At 47.6% G+C, this 14471-nt stretch overlaps 1 protein-coding gene across 3 annotated transcripts in view; it reads left to right on the top strand.

Moving 5' to 3' along the window:
* Positions 1-14471, top strand: part of Mtus2 (microtubule associated scaffold protein 2) — a 368119-nt gene that overhangs the window by 319026 nt on the left and 34622 nt on the right. For all 3 annotated transcript variants that reach the window (XM_050161972.1, XM_050161973.1, XM_050161974.1), the window contains one exon: positions 7377-7443. In XM_050161972.1, coding sequence (XP_050017929.1) covers positions 7377-7443 — 67 coding nt within the window. The remainder of the gene's footprint in view (positions 1-7376; positions 7444-14471) is intronic.

The following is a 14471-nucleotide window of genomic DNA, read 5'->3' on the forward strand; positions in this document are numbered from 1 at the left end:
GGCTGGCTGATGCCCAAGTGTGGTCACACAGGTGATGTTAACTAGGAGAGACAGTTTCACTTCCTGTTACCACCAGTCCCACGAGGTGGTGTCAGCCATCTAAACAGGTAACTCCCGGTGACTAAGCAGGTTAAGGTAACAGAGTGTGGCAGACTGTCTCGGGGCTTGGCCACACGTCCAGTTGCTTGGTGACACAGGAATGAGTGGGTTCTTGGCTCTGCCAGGTGGGTCTAGCTAGGAAAGAGAGATGGCAGAATTTGCAGGGATCTGTGGAAGACTGTGGCACAGAGAGCCAAGTCTTCAAAGGTGGGTAGGCTCCGGGAGAGCAGGCCTGCTGTGGTGCCTACGTTCAGGTCTGGAGAAGGAGGGTGAACTCTTTGTTCCCCGGTCCCTCGTCATCCCTGGCTTCCACATTTAAGATTTCCCTGCCATGCTAAAACAAATGGAGAGCCAGTACTGTGAAGGAGAGACCCACGCTCAAATGGAGATTCAGCTGCAGAGCTGCAGCTGCTGACTTGGGGAGACCATGAGTGCTCCCCAGGTACCCATCTGAAGTTAAGTCTGTCTTAGACTAAACAGTCCCCGGTCACAAATGGTTTTCCTGGACTCTGCAAGGCCTGGACTTTGTCACCAGGACAATGTGGATAACTGATGCTGGTGTCTATATTTAGCCCTCTTGAGTGAACACAGGAGTTCACGTGCTTGGCACCAGTTAGGAATTTTCCACACATTCCCCATTTAGGGAAGAGCTGATCCGACCCCCATGTCAGAGGATGCCTTGCTCCCATCCCAGTCCCCCCTGTCTTGTCATCACCCAGGGAACAGTGAGAAGAGTGGCTTGAAGTTCTTGTAGAAAAGGCATCTCAAGTGTCCCCAGAGCCTAAGGGCCTCTGGAGATCAAGGCTTCTGCTGGGTTCTGTGGTTCCGTGATGGGTACAGGACAGCTGTAGCAAGGTCAAAACAAATGGAAAGAGTCCTTGGTGTTCACCTAGAAAATGCTGGTCCTACAGTCTTAGCTGTTGACGCCAATGCAGGGTCATGACGTCATTCTGGCTTGGCTTTCAGGAAACACAAAATAACTTACTTGATGCATAAATTAGAAGGGTTGATATCATTTCAAAAAGCCAACATGACGGAAGAAAGTTTCTCGCCAGAACAGGCAGGCTGGCCTTGGCAAGCTAAGGCAGAGCTGAGCCAGCCTCTTTAGCAGGAATGTGTCCAGGGACGTCCGAAAGATTCATCTAGAACTGACAGGGGGGACCAAACAGCCACCCTATCTGAAGTTACAGCCCCAGAAGGCTGTGTGGAAGAGGCAGCAAAAGCTGGACATGTCCCCACCTATGAGCCACAAATCAGTATCAAGGATACACATGGGTAGGGTGAGCTCTCGGGGTGGAGACAAGGGTGGGTTGGGAGCTGGGTGGTCAGGAGGGTCGGGGATACAGCTAGAGAAGTTTCCGGAGTCAGATGAGTGGCAGCTGACTGCCTCTACTGCAGTCAGACGTGACAAGCTGTGGGACCAGGAGTGCTAGATCCTGTCCGTGTCCCGTTCAGCCCTTACTCCATCTCTCTGCAGAAGTGAGGAGGGGAGGGGAGACTCTTGGTGTGCCCAGTGTTCGATGATAACTGGGGCTCGGGTTGAAACCCCTGCAGTGTTTGTTTCCAGGCCAGCTGGTTCCTTCACCACACAGCTCTGTTACCTCCCCATCAATGGGAAGAAAGCCCAGGGCTCATCGACAGTATTAGCCATCCTCTGGCTCTGTGCTTTCTGCAGCTGTCCTTCAACGAATTGACCGTGGAGCCAGAATATCCAGGAAGAATGCATTGGTACTGAAAAAGCGCAGGCATTTTGGCTTTTTGGTCACATTGTTCCCTAAATACTACAGAGAAGCAACTGCTCACAAGGAATTCACACCATCTTCAGTATTGTAAGCCAAGGGAGGTGGTTTGAACGCTCCAGGTGGTTTCTATCTCAACATGTAGGTAGAAACCCCTTTTGGGAGTAAAGCGACCTTTATGCAGGGGTCACCTAAGACCATCAGAAAACACAGATATTTGCATTATAATTCATAACAATATCAAAATTACAGTTATGAAGTAGCAGTGAAAATGCATGGTTGGGAGTCACCACAACATGAGGAACTGTATTAAAGGGTCACAGCATTAGGACAGTTGAGAACCACTGCTCTAGGGGAATAGGAACGGGTTCTCTGTACACATGGCACTATTTTTTAAGTAAAGAACTTGAGCATATGTGGATTTAGGTACCTTGGTAAGGAGGAGTTTTGAAAGCATCCTCTATGGACACCAAGCAATGGCTGTATTTGAAGACGTGGGGAAAGGAGCCAATTATTCTAAGCATGGCTAAAGAACGTGTTTGGTAGAACTTAGCCTTGATATTCTTTATTAAATAGTAAATAATGTCTACCCAGAATGTTCTAGAGCTTCGTCACTTTCCTTTTGGGGTTCATTTCCTACCTGCCACTCACCTGGAAGGTTAAGAGGTGTTTGCTGTGATGTGGGGATCACATCCAGTGATGGTGCTGTCCTCGTGAGATGCTGGCTACAGTGGAATGGTGCTGTACCCATCATCAGACACTGGCTACAGTGGGATGGTGCTGTACCCATCATCAGACACTGGCTACACTGGGCGCTGTACCCATCGTCAGACACTGGCTACAGTGGGATGGTGCTGTACCCATCATCAGATGCTGACTACAGTGGGAAACTGAAGGAGGTATTTGCTTTGGGTTTGAAGTTGGGGTGAGTTTACTGTTTTTGTTAGGATTTGACAGTTCTCTGCCAGATACTGTCTGAATCTTTGTGACTCTGACAGGAGCCTTTCTTGTGCTATTCTTTGATTAATGTGCATAAGAGTTTAGCTCTCTGCCTGTGTTTGCGAAGCAGAGGATGTGACTTTTCCAAATTGTTTTCAATGTAGAAGTAAGTTAGTTTTCTTACTAGTTAACTGCAGTGCAAATACTGGAATGACCCTTCCCCAAAGCAGTAAATTAGTACAGGATGGCGGTCAGCTAGCCATCGGAGGCTACCATTAAAACAAGTGTAAAAGTCCTGTGGTCAATTAGATAAGAATACTTTCCAAGTTCTGGCATTTTGTTTTTCTACATTCTTTTAACTGTGTCAAAATTGGCTGGGGATGTGGCTCAATCATAGAACACAGGCCTGGCATATGTGAAGCCCCAGGTTTGATCCCAAGAAATACACGCATTCACAAACACACACACATACACACATATTCACACACACACATTCACATACACACACATGCAGGCACATACACATTCACACACATATTCACACACATTCATGCACACAAACATTCACGCACACACATGCACACACATTTACACATACACATTCACACACACACACATTCGTGCACACACACATTCACACACACATGTACACATATTCACACATACACATTCACACACATGCACACATTCATGCACACACACATTCACGCACACACATGCACACACATTTACACATACACATTCACACACACATTCATGCACATACACATTCACGCACACACAAATGCACACATATTCACACACACACATTCACATACACACACATGCAGGCACATACACATTCACACACATTCATGCACACAAACATTCACGCACACACATGCACACATATTTACACATACACATTCACACACACATTCGTGCACACACACATTCACACACATGTACACATATTCACACATACACATTCACACACACGCACACATTCATGCACACACATTCACGCACACACATGCACACATATTCACACATTCATGCACATGCATGCAGACTCTATATATAGTCAGTGCAGAGCCTCAAGAAGTACTAAAAAAATCAGAGTACAGGGTTAGGGATATAGCTCAATGCTTGTCTCTTCTTGCATGTGTACCACACTGGGTTTGTCTCTGTGCTGCAAAAATAAATAAATAGGTAGATCAGATAGATAGATAGATAGATAGATAGATAGATAACAGGTATACATGATAGAATATAGATGATAAGTAAGATAGATAGATGACAGATGGCGGGTGAAGCAGTTACTCATATTGTTGTATTATTAAATAAAACTCAGGAGTCAGATATTGGTGTAAAAACCTGATAGATCCTAGGGCAATAGAGAAATGATCAGCTGACCCTGCCTCTCAACCTTTCCAGATCCAAAAAGAAAAGTGAGTCTTTTTTAGCCTCTCCCTTTTCCTTCCTGTGTCTCTCTATCCTGATCTGGCTCTGCCAAAAAATATGGTTAATTCTGGCCAGCTGAAGGTTGACTCCACCCTCTGATTCAAGATTTAATTTTATTGACAGTCCCACAACATCAGATAGATAATTGGTAGATGATATATAGATGTTAGGTAGATACATGATATAGACGATAAACAATAAAGATAGATAGATGAAAGAAAGAAAGAAAGAGAGAGAGAGAGAGAGAGAGAGAGAGAAAGAAAGAAAGAAAGAAAGAAAGAAAGAAAGGAAGGAAGGAAGGAAGGAAGAAAGAAAGAAAGGAAGAAAGAACCAGAGCCATCTGAACATAGGTGACTAATACAGAGACATGCCGACTACTATGGACATTGTCTAGCTACAAATAAAGTCAAAGGAAACCATGCATCTATGACGCCACCTAACACGCAGGTGCTACTGTGGTTGTATTACATCTGCATGTTCATTTAATCCCATTATCGCCCCATGTAACAGTCATGACATTGGAAGTGGCATCTTCTGAGAGTTCGGAAGACAGCGTTCTGTGGCCTAATCACTGCCTGAACTCAGGGAAAGCAGAACTGCCTCAGGCTGAAGGAACAGAGCTGACTAGTGCTGATGCAGCAAAATGTCTCCACCTTTGCTGTGTGAGCCACAGAAGTTTATGTCTTAGAGCTGTGAGGGTGGGAGATCCAACGCCAATGCTTTCCCAGTCTCTGACGAGGGCCCACACACTCCAAGATGGCCCATTCTCAGTTGTCTTGCTTGTACTTGGGAAAGAGGTAAACTGCTCCAAGTGCTTCTTTCACGAGAGTGCTAATCCCACTCATGAAACCACGTAAGCTGGAGAGTTTCCACATACGGATTTGAGTGAGTCCCAGACACTCCGACCACGCAGGGGCCACTGCTCTTTACTGTCAGACCTTTCGGTGGACATTCTTCAGAGACTTGTTAGTCAACAACTGCTGAGAGCTCTCCCATGAGCCTGTTCATGCTAAATAGCAGCTGGACCACGGAGCTAGTTCTCCAGGTGTCTCCAGGTAGCCATCAGGACAGCAGAGTTCCCTCCAGCACTATGAATAGCATGTCATTGCTTAGCAAAGGCCTTTTGGTTGACTTGAGGTTCACCAGGAGCCCACAGTAAACTACCTTAGTCTAAATCAGTGGCTCTCAACCTTCCTAATCCTGTGACCCTTTAATACAGTTCCCCATGTTGTGGTGACCGCTCCTGGTTTGGCTTTCGACTGCTGTGGTGAACACCGACCAAAACCAACTTGGAGAGGACAAGGTTTAATTTGGCCGGCATGTCTTCATCATGGCCCATTATCGGGCACGAAGATGGGTAGATCTTTGGGGGCCCATGGACTGAGATTGCTCATAAGCCCTTCTTCATTTGAAGAATGAGCCACCGTGACCTGTGTGCGTTGCTATCCCTCATGGGACCTTAAACGAAATGCTGATTTCTCTTTCTGTTCTACGAGCGTTTCAAGCAGCCGCTGTCCTCGTTGGCTTTCTGCTGTTGCGAGAAAAAACCATGACCGAAAGCAGCTTGGGGAGGAGAGGGTTTATTTGACGTACACGTCCCAATTACAGTTCATCCTCGAGCAAAGTTAAGGCAGGAACCATGCAGGAGCACGACTCTACAGCCTGGCTCCCCATGGCTTGCTCAGTGTGCTTTGCAGACAATGCAGTACCGTGTGCACAGGGTGGCACCTCTCACCGTGGGCTGGGCCCTTCCGCATCATCATTAATCAAGAAAATGCCCTGTAGACATGCCCACAGACCAGTCTGATGGAGGTAATTCCTCTGTTGCGGGTCCCCTTCCCAGGCGACTCTGTGTCAAGTTGACAGAAAACTGAAAAGCAAGGTCACGACAGGCAAGGGTGGCCAGTCATTAAGGAGCGTTGGGCTAATTAGCTTCCAACGCTATAATGAGATGCCTGGCATAATTATACACAGAAAGGGGTAGTTAGTGCGCAGTCTCAGAAGTCCTAGCCTTTGATCAGATGAACCACCGCTTTAGGCCTCCGGAGGGCATAGAACCTGCAAATGGAACCAGTTGGGAGCCTGGGGCAGAAGAAGCTGAAGTCGTGGCTAGGAAGAGAAAGAGGGCAGCGTCCTGCAGTCTTCCTAAAGGGTACAGTCCCAGTGACTTAACTCCCGTTAGACCCCACCCCTTAAAGATTCATAGCGCCTCCTGGTCATATCCCTGGGGATGAAGCCTCTAACACAGACCTTTTGGGGAGATACTGAACATGCAGACGGCAGACAACAATCGCAAGGCCTTGAAGATACCCAAGTTATGTGTTTGGTCCACAGTTTAGCCAAAGGAAGTCCCTCCGGATGCCAGTTTTCATTAGGAGTATCTTCTGTTGACTGACAGAAACCTTCTCTGAATAGCTGGTGTCTCTGGCTTCTGAGAAGCATTTCCTTATCATTTGCAGTAAAATCTTAAGGACCCCTCTGCGGTGGCTCATAAACACAGACTGAATATGTAGCATGTCTTCAGGTGCTGAAGTGTTTAATGTCACGGAATGTAACTAATGTGAAAACAAGTGACCAGTGAGTTACAAATGGCCTTTTTGCCCTGAATAATACTTCAAATGTGCAGTACCTCCTGTGCCTTAGAGTAACGTCCAGAGCGGATCAAAACTCATAGAAACCTAGCTGTCGTCAGGTCTTAGGAGCGAAACGTTGCATGTCAGGGCTGCTGCTCTGATTTTTCATTATTCTTTAGAGAGCTAATTAGTTATGGGCAAAAGAATAAACTTAAGGGAATAATTTTTTTTTAAAAAAAAGCTTGTATGGGGGGCTTTTTCATGGTTAAGAATCAGCTACTATCATTAAGAACTTGAACAAGAATTTATAGAACACAGTAAAGATGCTAGTATATTACTGTGTGGATAAGAGATGTTCCTAGAACTACTCCAGGCCGATGGAACCATGTGACACACAAAAAGGACGGCTGTGGGTGTTACTGTATATTAATACTGCGAGCGAGGGAGCCTGACCTGGCTCTGTTGGGTTTGCATCAGGAGGGCGTTTCTCAGCTTCAGGGCTAGCCCTGCTTGTTTACTATGCTTTATTTGTGAAACATGTGACTACGCTTCTACCTCTCAGCATCCCTTTTGTTGTTTTCAGAGAGAAAGTGCGCTTGCGAAGGAAAAGGAGCTGACAGTTGAGCTTGCGAGCATCAGGGATGAAGTCGGTAAGTCAGGCATCTAACGTGAAGACTGTTTACCACTCTAGAGGCGGTGGCACCCGGGAGAAGGGAGCCCAAATTTGGGGTGGCCTCACACAATAGCCGGCTTTACTCAGACCATCAGACAGTTTATATCCTGAGGGTTAAGAAAGGTCACCTGAGTGGAGTTCAAGCTGTGTTCAGTCACAAAGACAAGCTACCTGTGGCCAAAAAAACCCAACAAAAACTAACAAAAACAAGCCACACTTTTCCATAGAGACATATAAACAAGTAACTAACTATGGCCACTTGTAATCAGTTATCTAAAGTGACCACACTCCTACCCCCTACACCTGGGAGGGAGCACAAAGCACACACCTAGTGTGATTCGTGTCTGGGTGTCTCCTGTAATAAGCCAAATCAGACCTGTCTAGACCAGTGAGGCATCTGCTAGAGCCTCACAGAGAGCCATAATTCTTACAGGTCTGGCACGAGAGAGACAGTCTCTCACAGCTGGCCATGGGGCTAAGCAGGCCTTGGCTGTTCTTCACAGATCCCAGCACGCCCATCAGTCTCTATCACGGGTTGTGACAAGCGTCCCTCCCTCTAGGCACCTCCGAAGCCATCCTGGGTTGTGTGAAATGTGTGTTGTGTGGCTTCCGGCATCTGTGTGCACCTTGCCTTGCCATGAAAGCTCTGTTGTCTCAAGAAGGGTTAAAAAACACCTGTCTGGTGTTTTTTTAACCGAATTCTGAGGGGTCATCTCGAAATGTGTAATCTTAAGGGATGGTCTGGTATATTCAGAGACTTTGTCAAAATAAGGATAATCTCCAGACCCCCTAGAAGCCTGATAGGAGACAGGCTTCCTCTCGAGATGAGGGGCTGGCAAAGGTGTTTGCTATGTCCCAACCCCCACCCCCCACCCCACCCCACCCCACTTAGTTCCTCTTTCTGCCTTCTCCCCCAGGACTGGGAATTAAACCCAGGGCTTTGTTTATGCTAAGCATTCACTAGACCACTGAGCTGCAGACATTGTAAAAATATTTTATTTGAAACAGAATCTCATTAAGTTACCCAGGATGACCTTGAACTCACTCTGCAGCCTAGTCTGGCCTAAAATGTGTGATTCCTTTACCTTAGACTTTTGAACAGCTGGTTTTACAGGCCTGTGTCCTGAGGCCCTGCCTTCCTCATGCCATTTTCTCTCTTGTCTACCCACTGCTCTGTGTCCCCAAAAATCAATTTGCAAACCATGGCCTTTTCCATTGGCCCGCTGTTCTAGTCGCTAGTATGCCTTTACTCTCTACCTATTGTGACTTCGGAAGCAGCCTACCTATGCAGGTGTGAGCTCCTCCAACAAGTAAAGGAGCTTGACCCATGCAGGCCACCCTTGGCAGGTTGTCAGCTGTCTGGCTTTGTCTAGTGGCCATGGATTCTCAGCTGAGCGGTAGACCAGCAAGATAGTAGGCTTCAACTGTAGCTTTCCCGATTCTCCTTTTTTATTTTAGTGTTCCTACTCTGTGAGCTTTGTGGCTTCCTTTCTCATGGAAATGGCTCAGAAGTGGTTGTTCCTCCTCCCCACAGATAGTGGGCCCCGAGAGAACACAACCAATAGCAGTATTGTATGCCTGTCCCGCCTGCATGGGATCCACAGCAACAGGGTCCCCACCCCTGCCCCCTGCCTCAAAGAGTTGGAGGACTAACCCAGGTGTAGGTTTAGCTGAGAAAGGCCAGCTAGGCAAGCCATGGTGGAGCTTGGGAGGGACACTCCCAGGAACCCGAGGCTCACGAGATGGGTGCTGAAGCTGTTGCAGAAGCAGCCACCGGAGAGGGAGAAGTGAGTCTCCCTGCTGAAAAAGTGTCACCCTCTCATTTTGTTGTCGCCATTTCCATGGAGACTGAGTCTCTTGAAGTCACCACCATCTCTTCTAGTTTGCTACTATGGGGTCTTACCACAGAGACCATCCGCAGGCCCTGCATGAGCGGCTGAGGGCACCCTTGCTGGGGTCAAGTGTTCTTTTAGTACCCCTTTGGGGAGGTCTTGCCATCCCTTCACTGGAGGAGCCCTGGGGTCCCCAGATGATGTGCCATTACATGATACATCCGAGAGACCCCGCCCCCCCGCAGGTGTCTCCTCATGGGAGTCACGAAAAGAAGGTTCTTCCACGGAGTCTGCCTCCTCAGCGAGACCTTCTTCTCCAACTCTAGCTGCAAAGATCCCCCCCCCCTTCTCCAGCTCAGCCCCTGTGCGCCGAGGGATAGGACTGAGCCGTCTCTTTCCAAATAAGGCTACAAAACAGTGAGTGTGACAGGCATTGTCCTGCAGGCCAGTTCCCAGGTGATGGCGACTGAGCATAGCTGTGAACCCTGGGTCTTGTTTCTGCTGCAATTGCAACCCAGTCTCCCAAGAGGACCCCTGATAGGACTGTGGAGGCAACTCAGAGGCATAGGGGTAAAGAGAGATCCCCAAAAGTCCTGGTTCATAGTGACAGCCACTGCATGGTCAAATAGATGCTTCACAGTGACACTTTGATATGAATTAAAATGTTTGTGTGTCCTAACAGCCCAGTGGCCACTAAAAAAATATAGCTGAAATTGGAGATGAAGCAGTGTTTTGTCCCCTTTAAGCAGCCATGGTTACTTGCTAGAGTGATGTTTGGGCTGTTGGATGGCCCGGCTCTCAAGCCTTAGGATCAGGTTGGACAAAGCCACCCTGAGGTCGTGTTTCACAGGGTGTGCCCCTCAGTGCTTTTTATCAGTGCAACAGCTGCAGCACAGCTTCCCAAGATTCGGTAACCTAGAAAGGAACGCAGTGTGACTAGTGCGGGCTGAATGTCAAGGACCTCGGAGTCCCAACAGAGCATTGACCTTGGGGTGTTCAGATATCCTGCAGGGCCGTGTGTGTTGGCTGCAGTAACGCGCTGTTGGACTTAGTGACACTCCCTCGCTGGCCAAGAGGTGGGAGTGTAAAGACAAGTAGATGCTTGGGGGCCCAGGAAGTAAAGTGACTCATAAGCCCTTCTTCATGCAGGGTGAACCTGGCCAGTGTGCATGGTGCCTCAGAGCGTCCTTAGAGACGAAGGAGGAATGGTGCTTACTGCATCTGTCCAGGTCCATACTTAGTACCCTTCTTAATAGGCTTAAGCCCACCTGCTTAGGGGTGGTTCCACCCACAGTGGGCAGAGCCTTCCTACATCAGTCATCAATCAGGAAAATGTCCACAGGCCAGTCTGATGGAGGCATTTTCTCAGTCAAGGCTTCTTCTTCCCAGATGACTCCAGGTCATATCAAATTTATGAAAAAAAAAAAAAAAAAAACCAGCCGGCCTAGTCGGCAAGCTGTTAGGACCCGAACACCTGTGCTGTCTGTAATGGGTGTCAGGAAAACACTGAGGGACTGAGTCTCTGGAGTTTTCACGCACAAGACAGCGAGCCAGTACCCTGAGATGCTGAAGTCGGCCTCTGAATGTGTTTCTCCTGAGTAGGAGTGTGTTTGCAGCTGACTCCAGGCTTGGGTGCTCCAAAGACCCTTAGGGTGAGTTGGCTTGACCTCTTAGACCCTCGGGTTCCTCTTCCTACGATGAAAGCCAATTCCAGAAGAAGCTGCTGGAGAAGGACTTGGCCAAAGCACAGCGGCTAGCATACAAAGGTAGAAAACAGAGTTCTCCTCTACAGGTTGAGTTTCTCCCTGGAGAGATGTCTGCCCCACCATGAGCAGGCTTTGGACAGAGGATGACGGTCTGATGCACTTGGGTTGGACGTGCCAAGCCCAACGGCACAACCTTTAACCATCTCCAGAAACTTCTAAGTGCAGCCGGATTTGTACTGGGTTTGTTTAAGTCATTTGATTTCTGCATTAGTGATAAGAATAGAAGCAGAATTCATCTGCCCATTAGCAAATAAAAAAAAAAAACAAACAAAAACAAAAATGAAACCCTAGTAGAGACAAAGTAGAAGTCCCTGGCGGCACCGTGGCTGGTCCGTTCATCCCAGGGGATGCTCTGCTCTTGAACCAACTCTCACTCCACTGTGGAGACTGCATTTGTGACAGAACAGAGGCAGAAGGGCATGTGGGGATCCGCTGTCAGCCCATTAGCTGTAGAACTGTGGACTGCTCTTGCTTCCCTTAAAGAAGAAAGCAAAGCCTTCAGCATTGACTCTGACAGATGCAGAGAGGAAGACTGCGCCCCCGCCCCCCAGTCCTTGACACTCGGAACAGTTGATTCTCACAGGAATCACAGGAGGCAGGGAGCCAGAGCAAAGGAGAAGGCTGGAGAGACGGAATTTCCAGAAAGCTGTGAGATCAGAAAGGGTAGAAAAGAAGAAGTTGCCAAAGTAGGAATAGCTCCAATGTTAATATGTCAGGGTAGAGTTGCCCATCTCCAGTCTTGTGGTTGCTGTTCCTGACTCATAAAATTACTACCCCAAGTTCTACCAACAGCTGATGGTAAGCTTCCATCCATCCTCCCCACTTCGGGCTTGAATAAATGCCTACGGTGTAGTCAGAACCATGCTTATAGGTGGTTCTCTATTCTGGCCCCTGTCGGAATCATCTGGAGCAGCAGAAACAAGATACTAGACAGCAAGTCGTGGGTGGGTTTTATTGTGTGATGTTTTACTCTTTTGACTTCTTAGTCTTTTGGGGGGCCCACCACCCAGCTCACTCACAGGGTGCTTAACCACTCACAGGGGCTTATTCTTAGTTATGAATGCCTGGCCTTAGCTTGACTTGTTTCTTGCCAGCTTTTCTTAAATTATTCCATCTATCTTTGACCTCGGGGCTTTTATCTTTCTCTATTTCTTCTTTCTTTCCTTCTTACTCTGTGTCTGGCTGTGTGGCTGGGTGACTGAATGGCTGACCCCTGAAGTCTTCCTCCTCTTGTTCTGTCCTTGCTCACCCCTCTTCCTCCTTTCTCCTCCTATTTATTCTCTCTGCCTGCCAGTCCCGCCAAGCCTTGCTCCTCCCTCGCTATTGGTCATTCATCTCTGTATTAGGACCATCGAGTGTTTTATTTAATTTTTATTTTTTATTTTTGGTTTTTCGAGACAGGGTTTCTCTGTGGCTTGGGAGCCTGTGCCTCCAGAGTGCTGGGATTAAAGGCATGCGCCACCACCGCCCGGCCCATCGGGTGTTTTAGACAGGCAAAGAATCACAGCTTCACAGAGTTAAACAAATGCAGCATGAACAAAAGCCACACACCTTACAATAATATTTGCCAACAAGATGTTTAATCTCCTATATGTTTACTAAGAACATTTACAATCAGTGCACATTCTGAAAAAGTGGGGTTTGGTGTGAATCCAAACCGGGTAGGGGAATGTTAGAGACAGCAGGGGAGACGTAGGTGGGTCTTCCCCACTGTAGCCCGAGGAGCTCCCTCACTTAGGGCCCCCCACTCACATAAAGAATCGCAAGAAGTGTGGCTGGGTGAGGGTGTATGCCCGTGAGTGACGATGCCCATGGATGCCACAGGCATCTGATCCAGTTCCCCCGGAGCTGGAGTTAGAGTCGAGTGTGAATCACCCAACAGGGATGCTGGGAGCTGAACTCATGGCCTTTGTAAGCCACCTCACAAGCTACCGAACAGCATCTGCTGGAGAACACAACGGTCAACAAGGGAATGAAAAAGCAATTGTGAATATATACGAAAATAAAAATAGAACACGCCAAAATCTGTGCTGCAAAAATTCTCTGGTCAGCATAGTTGAATCCTCCCATCCAATCTGTGCACAAAATTTGGGAAGACACCCAAAATACACTAACCACTCCATAGGTGATCAGAGGGTGAAGAGCAAGTGTTATTTGAAAACAGAAATTTTTGCTCCCGGAGGTCTCATCTGCTATCAGCAATTTGAGCTTGTTGATAGAGTTTCAGAAAGACTAATTTCCTTGCAGGCTGCACCGCCCAGCATGACAAGGTCTGGGAATCCTGCCCCTCTTGCAGGAAAATGAGATGGGAAAAATTCAAATCAATGACCTCAGCCACTCTGATTAAATTTTATTCTAGTAAATGTCATTTTCCAAAGTCATTTGGGTTTCTCTCCCAAACAGGTGCTTACCCATGCACGGTGATATTGAACCTGCCAATTCCCAGAGACTGGGTTGGTTGCCATGGAAAATACAGTACAGCTACAACTACACACACACACATACACACACACACACACACACATACACTGCTATACTTTAAAAAAAAAAAACACTGATGTATTCTCTATGGCCACCACATACTTTTTTGATATTTATAAAGCCCTGATGTAGCTATATGCTTAGCACATTCTAATCATTTTCTGTGAAGATGTTTGGGTTGAGATCTTATTAATACTGAGTCTGTTGAGGCTAGTTTTGCCTCCCCATAAATGGTAATGACATGCACAGGATTAAGGATGGGGTGTGGTATGTGTATGAGGACCTGGCATCTTAGTCACTGTTCTGTTGCTGTGAAGAGACACCATGACAAGGCAACTCACCAAGAAAGCTCCTTAGCTGGGGGCTTGCTTACAGTTTCAGAGTTAGTCCATGATCACCATGGTGGGAAAAACGGGGCCAAGCAGGGCGTGAGCTTGGTAAGCTGATCCTCAGGCCCCAGGCAGAGAGAGGAGGGAGGGGAAGGAAGGGGAGGGAAGCAAGGAGAGGGACTCAGGCAGAGACTGGCATGGGCTTTTGAAACCCCACCCCTAGTGACACACCTCCTCAAACCAGGAAGTGCCTCCTAAAGCTTCCCAAACAGTTCTGCTAACTGGGGACCAAGCTGATGAGCCTATAGGGGTCATTCTCGTTCACACCACCATGCCCAGGCTCAAGCCTCAGCACCACATCCACATAAAATTAAAATCTTAATGAACTTGAATTGACTGTCACTCTGGTAAAGAACTGCCCCTAGGGCTGGAGAGATGGCTCAGAGGTTAAGAGCATTGCCTGCTCTTCCAAAGGTCCTGAGTTCAATTCCCAGCAACCACATGGTGGCTCACAACCATCTGTAATAAGGTCTGGTGCCCTCTTCTGGCCTGCAGGCATACACATAGACAGAATATTGTATACATAATAAATAAATA

This window comes from Alexandromys fortis, unplaced genomic scaffold, assembly GCF_014885135.2.
Source record: "Alexandromys fortis isolate MF-2015 unplaced genomic scaffold, M_Fortis_MF-2015_v1.1 scaffold_118, whole genome shotgun sequence".
In the NCBI taxonomy this organism is placed as follows: Eukaryota; Metazoa; Chordata; class Mammalia; order Rodentia; family Cricetidae; genus Alexandromys; species Alexandromys fortis.